This window comes from Leishmania donovani, chromosome 32 (assembly GCF_000227135.1).
Source record: "Leishmania donovani BPK282A1 complete genome, chromosome 32".
NCBI lineage: Eukaryota > Euglenozoa > Kinetoplastea > Trypanosomatida > Trypanosomatidae > Leishmania > Leishmania donovani.
In genome coordinates, this window is record NC_018259.1 from 1,305,413 (window position 1) to 1,320,094 (window position 14,682).

At 59.1% G+C, this 14,682-nt stretch overlaps 3 protein-coding genes across 3 annotated transcripts; all 3 read left to right on the forward strand.

Moving 5' to 3' along the window:
• Nucleotides 1–1,143: 1,143 nt before the first annotated feature.
• On the forward strand, nt 1,144–4,746 carry LDBPK_323440 (hypothetical protein, conserved; the record flags this gene model as incomplete). The annotated part of the gene is made up of 1 exon (XM_003863707.1): nt 1,144–4,746. One exon carries the CDS (start codon nt 1,144–1,146, stop codon nt 4,744–4,746), a length of 3,603 nt encoding a protein of 1,200 aa, XP_003863755.1.
• A 2,107-nt stretch (nt 4,747–6,853) lies between these two features.
• Nucleotides 6,854–10,174, forward strand: LDBPK_323450 (mitogen-activated protein kinase, putative; the record flags this gene model as incomplete). The annotated part of the gene is made up of 1 exon (XM_003863708.1): nt 6,854–10,174. One exon carries the CDS (start codon nt 6,854–6,856, stop codon nt 10,172–10,174), a length of 3,321 nt encoding a protein of 1,106 aa, XP_003863756.1.
• Nucleotides 10,175–13,451: 3,277 nt separating this feature from the next.
• LDBPK_323460 (glucosamine-6-phosphate isomerase, putative) lies at nt 13,452–14,291 on the forward strand (the record flags this gene model as incomplete). Its single annotated transcript, XM_003863709.1, has 1 exon — nt 13,452–14,291. One exon carries the CDS (start codon nt 13,452–13,454, stop codon nt 14,289–14,291), a length of 840 nt encoding a protein of 279 aa, XP_003863757.1.
• Nucleotides 14,292–14,682: the final 391 nt, after the last annotated feature.

The window sequence follows — 14,682 nt, forward strand, 5'->3', positions numbered from 1 at the left end:
ATCCTCCCCTTCTTCGCTTTTTCTTTTTTTTTTCGCCGTCTTTTTAAGCGCCTCTGGAGCTCATCAACTCAGCTGCTTTCTGAGGCGGCTGCTTCCTTGACTGCACGCGCCGCTGTCTGTCTGCACCATCTGGTTCTGTTGTCAGACCCCGCCCTCTATCTGTCCCCGTAAAAGCTTATCTTTCTTTTCTATCGTCTGCTGTCTCTCAGTCTTTGTATGCACTAATCCGCACACGCGGCGGTGCCCTCGCATCTATCGCCTTCTCCTGTCTTCTGTAGCCTCTTTTTATGCATGTCTTTGCCCTGTGCTCTTGCTCTTGCGTGCATTGCGTGTGCGTCATCATCTCTTCCTCGCCTTTGCTTGCTGTTGCTGCTGCTCTCTTCATCATCTCCCCCTTTTTTCATCGTTTCAGCGCCTGCCCGTGCCTGTGTGCAGTGGCTCGATCTCTGTCGCTGCGCATGTGTTGGTAGGAGGGCGAAAGAGGTCACGCGTGTCTCCGTTTGAACAGCAGCAGCGACAAGAGGTGGGGGGGGGCGCAGCGAATCGGACTGTACACACACACGCGCGGACTCCAGCGTGTCAGCACGCATGCATGCTCCTTCTCTTTCGTGAAGAATGACCCGGGTGGGTGCAGCGAACGCATCACGCGTGGCTTTCCTCCTTCTCGCTGCTCACTGCGTGACCTCAGCACTCACGCTGTTTCTTGCCACGCGAGAGAAAGGGGGGAGCACCGCCGGTGGACCAGCGGCCACTGATTCATGCGCGCATGCGCTTCTTCGCCCTCCCTCACGACTCTTCACTGTCCCCAACGGCTTGTGGTTGAAATATCAGCGCTTCTCACTCTCCTCGCCCTTGCTGCGTCTCTTCCCTCGTTTTCCGCTTTCTTGCCATGCACACAGTCATTGAAGCACAAGCGCGCTTCCCTCACTCCTTGCCTTCGCGCCACCTGAGCCCTCCCTTGAAGTCTTCTGCGTGTGCCGCCACAGGAGAGCGTGCAGCGTAGCGTCCCTTTATTTCTTTTTGTGTTTCCGGCCCGAGCACACGTGTACACACGCGCACACAAGTTCTATCCGTCTGATCCCCTCCCCTGCGCACACATACGCAGACCAGCCTCGATGTGCGCATGCGTGTTTACTTCATCAAATGCCGCGGATCCAGCTGCAGTCCGTCAACCACTTTTCTGCATGGCTGCACAATGAGATCTTGACCGAGGTGCCATTCGGCCTGTCCCTGCGGCTGCGTCCTCTAACGATGCAGGCGTCCACAGCTGTCTCAGGGGACGGATTTGTGTTGGCGAGACCTCACGTAGGACACTTAATTGCATCTTTGACCGCAGAGACGTCGCGGCTGCCAGCAGCGCTTGCGACCGACGACGGCGGCGCAGCAGAGGCTGTAGAGCAGGAGGCTGCAGAGGTGTCACGCTCCCTGTCGGGGCGCGTCCCTTCCACCATCGACTGGTACGCGTTTTTTCTTAAAACGTTGCTGCACCTCACCAGCACAAACGGGTCTCATCTTCGCTGCACCGGTGCATCTTCCTCGCCATCTTCTCCGACGTGCGTTGTGGCAGCGACGGACGGGGTGGGCCGCAAGACCGCTCTCTACGCAGCGATGCTGTCGCACTGCGCGGAGTGGTGGGACGCTGGCAGGGCGATGCGGTCCACCAGCGCACTTCTCTGGCACCACAGCCCGCCAATGCAACGGGCAGTGTCGCTGCGCAGGCCGTTTGTCTTCTTCGATGAGACGTCAGAGGCAGCGGGACGTCTCGCCGACCCATCGAGACTTAGCAGAAGAGACAGCGCCGATGTCGGCGCCCGCCGACGCTTGCTGCGCGTACTGCGCCTCCTCAGCGCTCGCGGGGGCTGGCAGCTCTGTGTGCGGCGCTCTCCCCGCGGCGGCGCTGCTCGCGCCGTTAGCACCACCTCTTCTACGCTGCTACATCAGGAGGATGAGGAGTCGGTGTACGTGGACTGGCTCGACTACCTCACAGAGCGATGCGTGGAAGTGGACTTGCGGCCAGCTGGAGATTACGATGACTTTGAGTCTCTGCTGCGAGGCACCGCATCACACGTGTGGCTCGGCAGTAGCTCCACGGCCCACTCCACACCCATCACCACATCGTCAGCGCGCACGAGGAGTTGCGGCTGCGCGGGCGGCGGAAATACCGGCTTCGCGTGCGCCGTGCCCGATGCCTTTGTCCCTCTTAGCGCTGTGCTGTGGCACGTTCTGTCCACCGAGGTGGAAGGCACTGTACTGGAAACCTTGCACGGACTGCTGCGCCAGTATCTGTGCTGGCCCTTTCTTGCTCCCCCTGACCGCGCCGGAGATCCGTTGACGACGCGCAGGGGTGACGTGACCAGCATCTTGGGGTACGCATACCACGCGCTGCAGACGCTGGTTCACACACCAGAGCAGGCGTTTGCATGTGAGTTGATGCACTTTGACCGGAATGGCGCCGCTTCCAGCACGGCGTCAGCGCTGCCGCCGCCCCTGGCAGGCCCCGTCACGCTCTCCTGCTTGATGCCCAACAGCTTTTGTCTCGCACCACTCGCCTGCGACAGCGCTGCCTCGCGCTTCTTCCTTCAAGGACCCCCTGCGTCGGTGGCGCCTGACGGCATGGTACTGCGTCGGCATCCACTTCGTGTGTTGCTGCTGCGCGTCGACCCAGAAGGCGGCTGGCTGCCATCGCCAGAGACGTTGGCCAGCCAGCGCACGCTCCACGCCTCATTTGATGCACAGAGGGGCGAAGCGTGTGACGGCGACGAAGGCTGTGAAGATGACGACAACGAGATGGACGACGACTTTGCATTATGGGAGGCCCGTGGAGCAGGCAAACGGACTGTGGCGCGCCCGGGCGCAGTTGCGCTTGGACAGAGAACGGCTGTCACCTCGCTGCCATCGCCCTCCCTTTGTGCGGATCGCTCCCCCACAGAGGATCGAGTGGTATCTATGCTGACGGCGCATGTCATCCGTAGGGGGCCCTTCGCGCAAGCGGTCACGTCGGCCCGCAACCTTGATCAATGCCTCTGGCTTGCTGCAATACGGCTGTTTGTCTACGCACTCCTCCACGACGTGCGTGTGGTTGTCACCCCGGAGAGACTGCCCACCTTTGTGAAGGTGTTCGGCTACCGCCACCTTCCTCAGCTGCACCAGCGACTCTGCGAGGTTCGAGGGGCGCTGAGGGAAGCTGCAGCAGACGACGGTACCTTGTTGTTCTTTGAAGACGCCGCCGACGCCGTCACGAGAGCTGCTGCGGTTTCGCTGCTGGACGCGGCGTGCCAGCGTGAGCCGCCGATTGCCGTGTACGTTGTGGACCAGGTCTCCCTGAGCGGCTTCTCGAGGCTTCAAGCGAGGAGCAGGGCTTCGGAGACGACCAGCGCTGATCGTGTTGTACCCTCGGCGCCCTCTTCTCTGCCGCTCCCCCCGGTAGTGTTGTGCTGCGATGTGCTGCGCCATCCGTGCAGCTTCGACGAAGCATGCGGCTCGAGTCGACCTAGCGGCATCTGTGAGGTTGCTCACTGCGGGGTGCTCGACGTGATAGAGCTGTGCCATATTTCTGCCCTCTTGCTGCAGTCGCAACACTCCCCATGCTCTGCAGAGAAGTTCGCGGTGAGGTGCGCTGCAGTGGTTGCCTCGGAAGAAGGGGGCGAGTCTCGGCTGTACGACGGCCGTGTGTTCATTGCGGCGCTGCACCCTATAGTCACACCTTCTTTGACCGATGCAGATGATCGCTTCCGCACACAAACTGGTGAGCGGGGTGCGGATCCCCGAGCAAGATGCGGCGCCGACGCGGACGCCTGGAACGCTGCGGTTGACGAGTCAGAGCTGTGGCAGCCGCTGCTACCTTCTCTTCTTCTCTTGGCTCCGATTCAGCAGCAGACCATGCTGTACGGGGGACTGCTACGCAAGGCGGCCTTGGCACTGCTGGAGGCGCTACCGAGCCCTTGTACAAGTGAGACCGATATATCGACTTCTATGCGAGACACAACTCGCACTGCCCGTACAAGTATTCCCGGTGCCGTTCGCGGCGGCGGCGCTTTCTTCGTGTCTCTGGCGAGACAGGCACGGTGGTTAATGCGGCGGCTCTCGCTGTCGCCGGCCTGTGCCGATGCCGCGGCGACGCTCGCAGGTGTGGGCGTCGCGGGTTCGAGACCTTTCGCATCCCCTGAAGCCGTTTCCTGGGGCATCGGCGTTGCTCCGCAGGACCACGCCACAATACGCTTCGTGCTGGCAATCCTGTGCGAGTCGTGTGCAGCGATGGTGACTCGACTAGCGGAGCCGCTGATTGAGAGGAGCGCCGCATCGGGACTTGCATTGTCTCCACTGTGCAGTGCCCGAACCTCTCCGCCTCCTCGTGGACCGCATGCCCGACGGCGATTGTGGGTCGAGGCCCTCCGCGCTGCTGTCGAGTCATCTTCGACGGTACCCGGCCAACCTGTGCTGCACGCCTACCACGAAAACGTGGACGTGATGCTCTCGGAAGCGGCGAACGGCACTGCTTTCGACGCGTGCCTTGGCGCGCCAACGCTACACGAGCGCGCTATGCAGTGGTTTGCCTCTGACCGCCGGCTCTCCTCCTCCACTTCACAATCCGGCGCGAACGACGACGCTTGCGTGCACCGTGGCGGCTGCGCCACGGAGCCGCCATTGCCCACCCATCTTTTTCTGGAGCCTCTGCACACAAACGCGCGCGCCGTGCGGGAAGCTGTCGCGCTCGTGCTGCGTACGCTCTCTGCTACCGTACCCTAATACTACTTGGTTTGCATGCCGGCGCGAGCGTGGAACCTTGAGTAAGGCGAGAAGAGCTCGCGCACAGAAGACTCGAAAACCGCTGACAGGAGCATACTGGAACCATAGAACAGAAATGTGCGAGAGCGGGCGTGTGTGCAGCCTGGTGCGATCTCGTGAGGTCCATGTGCCTCTCACACGCATCCCGACCTCCATTGCTCATATGTGCATATACGTGTACTTATATGTTTGTGTGTGCCGTCTTTCTCCACCTCGTCTGCCTCTTCTCCGCTTTCGGTGCGGCTTTCCTTCGGTGGAGTGATCCTGTCTCCTTTCCCTCGGCACGCAGCATGCTCTGTCGTCTCTGCACTTCTCCCATCCTTGAACTGCTTCCCGTTTTCTTTTTATCTGCCATTGAACGCACACAATCGCGTGTGCACTTCCATGTGCGTCCCCCTGCATACATCTCGTGCGTTGTGGGCATCACCGCAGTGCCAAAAGATTCGGGCGGATTGCTGGGCAAACACACATACACACACACACACAGCGGACACACGGAACCACATACCCCCCCCCCCCCGCGCACCTACAGCGGCACACAATCTGCGTTGGCGCGGCGCCGTGTGTGATAGTCCCGACTATGCGTTTGTCGGTGTGTAATTGTGTTAGTGCCGCCAGACGGAAGTTTACTATCTTTTTTTTTTTTTCGGGTTTGTCGAGTCTGCTGCCCGTCCTCACTCCGACGGTACCTCCCTTCTCGCTTCTCGAACTTTCTCCACGACATCAGCGAGCCGTCTATAATCACGGAGAGGGACGACGCACAGTCACACAAAAACACATACAAGCGAAAAGAAGGGCGGCGAGAAAGCAGCACCGTAAACGCTGGCGTGAGGTTGTGTTTTCCTTTTCCTTCTCTTTCTCTATCCCCTGAGCCGCATCTCCTCCCTATTCTCCTCTTCCTCCTCTTGAAGCCTTCCTTCCTTCGTCCTTTTCGCGCTCCTTGACACAGGCAGGCGCTTCCTTTTCTTTTTTTTTGCTTGTTGTTGTTCTGCCTTTATTTGTCGAGTGGGAGTTGAGCCGCTGCCCCGCTTCTCTTATCTTCCTCCTTTTCAGCTTTTTCTGTGTACAGCACATGCTTGCGTGTGGTCTGCGCCTACAGCTTGTGTCACCTCTGCCCGTCCTCTGCGATTGTCTTCTACCCTCACGTCCCGGCAACTCTTGCCCAGCCGGGAGGACGACGTCTTGCGGTCCGGGTGAGCGACTCGTTATTTTCTTTCTTCTCCCTTCTTCATTATTTCGAGCTGGAACACACTAACGCAGGGAATCTGGAACTGCATATTTTTGCTTTAGATTTCTTTCTCCAGCGCCGCGGGTGCCTGTGTGAGCGTGCTTGTGGGTCTTGTTAGCCGCTTGCTTGCTCCTCTCCGCCCACGTCGCCTCTCTGCAATCTCCCCGTCTCGCCCCCTTTTCTCCGCTAACGTTGTATACACTCGAGAGAGAAGGGGCACTGAAAGACTCGGACACACACACAGCGCCTCCACGGCCGCTTATCTGCTGTTGAGCACGACGGTGATCCGCGTATGTGTGTCTTCTGCTCTGGAGAGGAACGAGGACCATAGAGAAGACCAAGAGTACAAAAAAAAAGGGACACACACACACACACGCGCGCGAAGATTGCGGGGGAGGGCTCAGCGGCTGCGTCGTTGCGTGTTTTGCCCTCCTCTGGGCCGTTGTGCTTTAGTGCGTTTGGGCCCGCGCTTCAAGAGAGGAGCCGCGCCCTCCTCCCTCCCCTCCCGGCCAAAAAAAAAGAACGAAAAACAAAGAGCATCCGCGGAAACTGAGAAAACAAACAAAAACGGTGCTGCAGTCGACTGGAACGTTGTCCCTCCCCCCTTCTCATCATTTCTTCTGTTGAAGTCTTTTCTGTATTTGGCTTAGTGTTGGTGGCGGTATGTGCGTGTACATGGTTGGCTGCCGCACTCCTCTCAATACCTTTGGTTCCCGTGCACACGCGTGTGCACGTGCGTCTTTCTTCTTCTTGCCTCCCATGTAAGTGCTATTTTCTTTTCGTCTTGCTACCCACGAGCCGAAGCCTCCACATCGCTGTACAAGCTGAGCCTTGAAGTCGATGGAGGCCTACGAGATACTCGGCATCCTCGGCGAGGGCACCTACGGCGTGGTTGTCAAGGCCCGAAGCCGCGTAACGGGGAAGCTGGTCGCCATCAAGCGCTTTAAGCAGACAGAGCAGGATGAGCACGTCCGCAAGACCTCCTCCCGCGAAGTGCGCATGCTGCAGCTGCTGCAGCACCCCAACGTGATCCGCTTAGAGGACGTCTTCCGCAGGGAGGGTAAGCTCTACCTCGTGTTTGAGTTCATTGATCAAACGATCCTGCAGCTTCTGGAGAGCACCACGCGCGGTCTCCACCGCCGCGAACTGCGCCGCTACACCTACCAACTGCTGCGTGGTATCGAGTTCTGCCACAATCACAACGTCATACACCGCGACGTGAAGCCGGAAAATGTGCTCATCGACGAATCAGGACTGCTGAAGCTCTGCGACTTTGGCTTTGCTCGACAGACGTCGGCCAAAGGCAAGTACACAGACTACGTGGCAACGCGCTGGTACAGGGCGCCAGAGTTGCTCGTCGGAGACGTGGCCTACGGCAAGCCGGTGGACGTGTGGGCGCTAGGGTGCATGTTTGCGGAGCTCTCCGATGGGCAGCCACTCTTCCCCGGCGAGTCGGACCTAGACCAGCTATGCCTGATTATGCAGACCTGCGGGCCAGTGCCGCAGCGCCTCGTTTTCATCTTCATGCACAACCCGCTGTACAACGGCATCAGCTTCCCGCATACCGACATCCTGTACACGCTCAAGGAACGCTACCATCGCGAGTCGAACGACTGGCTCGAGTTCCTCAGCTCTTGTCTCCACACAGACCCGGCGCAGCGGCTGACGTGCACGGAGCTCATGGAGCTCCCCTACTTCACGCGCGACGGCTTCCGAGATCGCTATGAAGCCGAGCTGCGGGCTGCAACGGGCCTGCCTCAGCTGCGGTCCACTCCTACGACGTCGGCGCCTTCGACACAGCGGCGTGCGCCGGATCAGGCAGTCGCCTTAGGAGGCGACCTCAAGGCAGACACCGTGGTGTCTCCACACGAGCGCCGCTCGAGTGAGATCATTTCACCGAAGCTGCAGGGAGAGCAACCGCCCACGGTCAAAAACAGCTCAAGCGACACACACATCTCGAAGACGGCGCTCAAGCCCGCCGCGCACGACGCCAACGCCGGCAAGGGCAAGGGAGCAGGTGCGCCAACGTTCACGTTGACGTCTCCACACAAGGCGGCGTCTGAGCATCCCGTGCAGCTGCCGATGATCCTCAACAGTAACTCGGAGAGGGCCGTCGCTGCGGCGCTGACGGACTACTTGAATCAGATGCCCGCCTCTTCGAGCGCTGTGGTGTCGACACCATTACAGGCCACTCCAGCAGAGGTGGCCGGGGGCTTTACCAACGCTGATCTGCTCTCCCGCTCGTGTGGGGCGGTGCCGCCACCGCAGACATCGCAGATCACCAACCCATCAACTACGCGAGATAAAAATAGGAAGCGGAACGTCGGTTTAGCAGAGACCGAGCTACACCGACCCAGCAGCGCAAGCATCAGCGACGACACCGAGTACGCTGCGACGATAGACAGCAGCAAGGGTGAACCGGCCAAGCACATCAGCGACCATCCACGGGCATCGGCCACGCTTCCGCCCAACGGAGTTCTCGGCAGCGGCGGCTCTCACGAGCCGACGCGCGAAGGCGAAAAGACAAACGCGTCGCCACCGTTGCCGTCGCACGGGGTGGCAGAGAGCAGCATGCGGGTACTCCTGACAACCGCGGCACCAGGAAAGGATGATGGCGAGACGGCGGTGCTGAGCCACCGACCTTTGAAGCCGGCGTCAGCGGACAAAGCCGCGGCAACGGCGGCCACGGCGTTTTCTTCGCCGACGCTCGCCGCTACCCACGGCGCCCCGCTGGCAGAGTGTCTGCAGGGCCTCCCCGCCCTGTCCCTGCACCTCCCGCGCCACTTGCAGCAGGAACGGCAGACACCAGTGGCCGAGCAGCCACAGTCGCACACCCCACTCTCCGCCGAGACCTCGATATCGTCTTTCCACGTCTGCAGGCGCAACCCACTTGCTGCAGCCTCGACGGAGAACGATGACGTTTCTCGTGGTAAGGCAAACATCGAGCCGGCTGGCTCGAGCGTCGCCAATCCACGCCGCGGCCTCTCGAACTCAAGTGTCTCCACAGCCGCCAGCGAAACAAAGAAGCGCAAGTCCGCCAGACACAAGAGAGACACGAGCCGTCTACACGACCAGGCAGTGGGGCCCGTCAGCGGCAGCGCATCGCGTCGCTCTGTCCCGGGGAACGCATCGGACGTGGTAGCTTACCGCGCGGGATTCGCCTCGGTGGTGAACTCTTTGAAGTCAACGGTGTCGCAATCGCTCTCTTATATCTTGGGTCAACAGCAACGGCAGCCCTTGCTGTCCCCGGACTCACGCGGGGTCCACGCTGCCGACCCGCACCTGCACGGCGTTGGTGCAGGCCCGAGCGTGCCTGATTCTACGCATAACCGCAACGCCGATGCAGCCGGCCCACAGCTGCGCAAGGAGCGGCGATCTAAACCGTTGGCTGCCTCAACACATGCTCTCCAGGGTAGTGATCAGCGCCATCGCCAGCAGTCGCAGCCGCGACTGGACGGACCACTGCACCCTGACGGCGGTGCCTCTCAGCGCGCCACGGCCACCTTGATGGCTTTATCAGCACTTCGCAACGTCTCCTTGCCGCCACCGACCAAGTCCGCCGGCGATGCGGACAAGAGCAGCTACGGCCACCACACACGCTCGCACACCAACAACAACGGAGGCGAGACCGTAAGCCCCGTGGTCGGGGGGGACGGCAACGGCACCCAAACGTGCATCGCAAGTCGCGCTCGGCGTCCTATAGCTGTGTGCGCGGTGCACGGCAACAACCGCGATAGCGACGAGCTGATCTCGACCCGACGAGTGCAGAAGAAGAATGCCGTCGCGACACACGGCCGAACTGGCAACGGCGCTGTGGGGCCCATTAGCTGCACAGATAGCTCCACGACGTCTTCCTATCAAGCGACCAGCATCATGTATGGCGCGCCGTACCACCCCTTCACGAGGGCCTCAAAGATGGACGGTGAGGTGGGCGGAGCCCCGCAGCGGCAGACCCTGCGGAGGCCCAAAAAGAAGATTGCCGACAGCCGCGGCAGCGGCATCGCTAACATAACGAGCAGCATTGGTCCCCGTCACTCGCTGGCACGTGCGCGACAGATACAGCACCAGCCGCAACTCGCGAAAGAGGATGGCGGCAGCGGCGATGGCAAAACGCCCCAGTTCAATGCCGCCGCAGCTGCATCTCCCTATACCAGCAGCTGACCAGATTTGTGCTTCAAATCCGACACACAGTAGTGCCCGGGCTTCTCTTTTTTTTTGTTTTGCTTTCTGCTTTCCTTTTGTTGTCCTCCGATACACAGGTGCCTCATCCTCTCTCGCTCTCCCACGCCATCCAGGGGCAGGGGGAGAGGCGCGTGCGTGTGTTGGCTGGCTCTTTCCTCGCACCTCGCTCTGTTCTCACTGTTCTGCTTTGTATGGTATCTTCGACTCTCGTTCTCTTTACTTCCCTGTCTTACCTTTGCGTGCGCATGCGTCGCGCGCGCTCTCTTGTGTTGCTGAGGGGGTGGAAGGGGGGAGGAGCTCGCACGAGGACGCAAAACGCACAACGCAACACCGCCGCTACCACAGTCTATCTTGTGCGCTGCTCTTCCCTTTCTTCTCTTTTTGGGTTTCTGGAGTGTTTCTCTTTTTCATTACCTTCCTGCCTCGCTGTCGCCGGAGCTGGCGTGAGTTACAGAGAGGCCGAGAAGGCGCATGCCCTAGTCCTCTCCCCTCCTCTCCTCACCGCACCACGGACACACGCACGCACACCCGCTCACCCACATTATATCAGTCTGTGCAGAAACGCTTTGTCTTTTTTTTTTGGGTGGCGGTGGTCGTTGTGCTCTCTCGTCCTCGCGTTCCTTGTCGAGGGCTCGCTAAAGGCCTGCTTCACTGCCGCGTCCGTGCACGTGCAGGTCTGCCTCTCTGTGTATGTATGTGCAGATGTCTTCTCGCGTTCCATTCGCCTCCTTTTTCATCACGGATTCGGTATGCGCGCGCGTGCCATTGACTCTTTCTACCGCCTCTCTTCATCTCTCCGGCGCGCCAGGCTTGCTTTGGTGTCTCATTCCAACCCGCACGCGAGAGGCACGAACACAGCGCTTTTTGGCGATGGAGAGAGGGAGGGAGGGAGAGAGGTGGTGGCGGAAGTGGTGTTGGTGGGGGGGGGTTAGTGGAACAGACGAGACAGCTTCGTCCCCCCCACCCCATCTTCTCTCTCTGTCCAAAGAAAAAGATGCTGGCTTTTGGTGACGGTACTGGTGCGAACCCCATGGGCTCTCCTTCTTACGTCTCTTTTTTACTCGTTGATCACGTCTGTTGTGCAAAGATTTTGACCCCTCTCTCCCTCTTTTCTCCATCCCCTAAAGCCTCACGGCTGGGATGGCGCAGAGAGCTTCTTAATAACTCGACGAGCGAACAACTTCGAACGCACAGCATGAACGAAGCAGCAGCAAGAAGGCGTCAATCAGCGCCACGCGCATGGAACACGTGTATGCACGGACTCACACTCGAACGAACATACGGCGGCAACAGCTCGCGAGGGAGCTGTGCGACAAACACAGCACGCGCTAAGTGTTCACCTCGCCCTCTATCCCAACCCCCTCCTGCGGGGCGTGCTGATGTACGTCTTTTGAGGCTCTTCTTTCAGCTCAGCCGTTTTCTGTCTCCTTATCTTCACCGGGCACATGTACGTGTGAAGGGCGTTTCCTGTGTATGGTACGTCTTTATGTATATGCCTGCGCCGTTGTTTATGGGTGTGCGGGGGGAGGGTTGGCGGCACCGTCTCACGAGATGGGAGAGGCGGTCGGGCGGCGACCTGCTTTGAATGGAGGAAACAGGCAAGAGGTATCCGTTGCAGTTGAAGGGCTAATCAACGAGAGATGTCATTTCTTTGCAGTGTGCGAGAGGCATGCGACACTTTAATGGCAACGCGACTTGCGGCTTTGTGCGTGTATGCTCGCGCACCTCTCCTTCTTTTTCTTCGACCTTTCTCATCCACCGCTGCTGCTGTCTCACTCTCCTTCTCTGTGAGACCCCTTCCTCATTGTGCGCGTGGATGACCATCCTTCTGTGCCTTTCGCTTCGATGCCCCACGACGTCCCTCTACACTTTCCCGCCGTGCCAGCTGCTCCCCCCCTCTCTCTCCCTTTTTCCTTGTGTCGTTCCCTTCTCCCGCCCACCATCCCCCCTCCCCCTATGCTAACAGATGCACACATCGCACCGGACTGTAGACTCGGAAAAAAAAACAAAAGCAGGCGTCTCTCGACATGCTTTTATTCTCTTCATTTTGTTTCACTTTGTGGGAAGGTCGCTGCTGCAGCTCTTTGTCCCTCTTTCCCTCCGTCTTAATAGGGTCCACGGCTTTACTGATGTGCTTATCCCGCCCCGCCTGCCGACCGCCGCCGATGTGTGCGTGTCTTTGCCGACTTTCTGCGCGCACCTCAGCGATCTCTGCCTCTTGGCTCTCTTCTTTGCTTTGAAATTTGCATTCGCACTCGGGTGTCTCACTCTGTTTTTTTTTTCCCTTTTCGTGTCGTTGCGTGCTTCCATATTTTGCTGCGCACATGCATCTGCACGCGTGTATGTCTGTAGGTGCGTGTGTGTGTGTGTCTGTGTGTGACGAGCATGTCTTTGGGCGCGCTAAGCTGTATGTAGATATCCTCCTCTTGTCTAGCTGTCGATGTCGCCTCTTCTTTGTGCTTTCTTGCCATGACTGTCTTCGTAAATCTCTTCGCGGTTGTGTGTGTGCGCGTAGGTGCAGCTTCGACCCATTTTTCTTTTCCCTTTTCGCTTTCCTTTCTTGTCTCCCTTTCACTCATATCTCATGTAAGTACTCGAGTTTCTCTGTTTGTAGCGCCTTCTTCCTTCGTCTCCTTCGCTTTTTTTTCGTTTTCTCTTGTCCTCTTCGGTGCTTGCGTTCGTGTGTGTGTGTACGCGCCTCTCATGGGGGCCGTCTTGTGTTTGGTTGCGTATGTATGCTTGAGTGGTGCTTGGCATCTCGGACTGTGCATCTTTGGAACCTGGTGCTGCAGTCATTAAGAGAACGGAAAACAAGACGAGAACACGCGAGCACAGGTGTGAACAAAGGCGGTGCATGCTGATGTGGTGATGATCGACAACACCTATAGAATGATCTCTTCTGCGAACGCGCGAAGGAGCTGCTTCCTCTGCGTGAGCCACTGCATCTCCGTCCCACCCCGCTGCCTGCTGCCCCCGGAGTGCACAGGCAAATCTCTCCAGGTGTAGGCTACCCTGGAATCAAGTAGATTAACACTGTAGGTTCCTGAGTGCGTGCAGCGTACCTCCTCGACTGTGCTTTCCTCTTTTTCTGCCCTCATCCTGCTTCCTCCTGCGAAAAAAAAAAACATCACGCGCACAAGCGCACGCGCTTCAGGTTTTCGTCTGCGATTGCCACCTGCCCCTGAACTGAGTCTCTTGTTCCCTCCCTTTCCTGGTAACCAGTACACCACCCCCACTTCACATACTTTTATCGACCATGCGGATCGTGATCTCCGAGACGGCCGACAAGGTGGCGGACTACACGTCTAATTACGTGATCAAGTCCATCAACGATTTCAAGCCGACGGCAGACCGGCCGTTTGTGCTTGGGCTTCCGACGGGCGAAACGCCGATGCGCACGTACCAGAAACTGATCGTTGCGTACCGCGAGGGCCGCGTTTCGTTCAAGAACGTGATCACGTTCAACATGGATGAGTACGTGGGGCTGCCAGCGGATCACCCGGAGAGCTACCACTACTTCATGAAGCACAACTTCTTTGATTACGTAGACATCCCCGAGCAGAACCGGCACATCCTGAACGGGAACGCGCCGGATCTGATCGAGGAGTGCCGCCAGTACGAGGAGAAGATCCGGGCTGTTGGCGGCATCCACCTGTTCCTCGCCGGGATCGGGACGGACGGACACCTTGCGTTCAACGAGCCTGGGAGCAGCCTCTACAGCCGCACGCGCGTCAAGAGCCTGAATGCGGAGACGATGGAGAGCAACGCGCGGTTCTTTGGCAACGACGTCTCGCGCGTGCCGACGATGGCGCTAACGGTTGGGCTGCGCACGATCATGGAGGCCAAGGTTGTGCTGATGATTGCCACTGGTGCCAGCAAGGCTCTCGCGGTTGCGCGGTGCGTGGAGGGCGGGATCACACACATGTGCACTGCAACGATGCTACAGATGCACCCCGCCGCGGTGCTGTGCCTTGACGAGGACGCGACCCTGGAGCTGAAGGTGCGGACGACGCGCTACTTCAAGTTGCTGCTGAACACGGAGAAAGCGCTGGAGGAGCGCCAGAGCAACATGAATCGTACCTATTCGAAGCTGTAGGCGTCTTTGTTGCGCCCACGTGCAAGCACGCCCATCGCCTCCGCTGCCAGCTCGCGTGCCCGAAAGGGGCAGCAGCGCGTCTCCACTGTGGCAAACCGCGTGCAGACAACTTCGCCGCCCTCCGCCTCCGTCCCCTCCCCGCTGTCTTGTTACCCTTTAATGTTTCACTTTTGCTCTCTTTCTTATTTTTTTTTTCGTTGGTTCGCGTCTCCTTGGTTGATGGTCCCTGCGTGCGCGTGTGTGGTGTGCATGCTTATTGAGCTGTGATCCACCGCACCCGTGCATGACATCGCTAACCCACCTGCCTCGCCGGCGCGCTTCTCCTCTCTCACATCCCCATCACCACCACCACACACACACACACACACACACACACACACACGACGGAAGG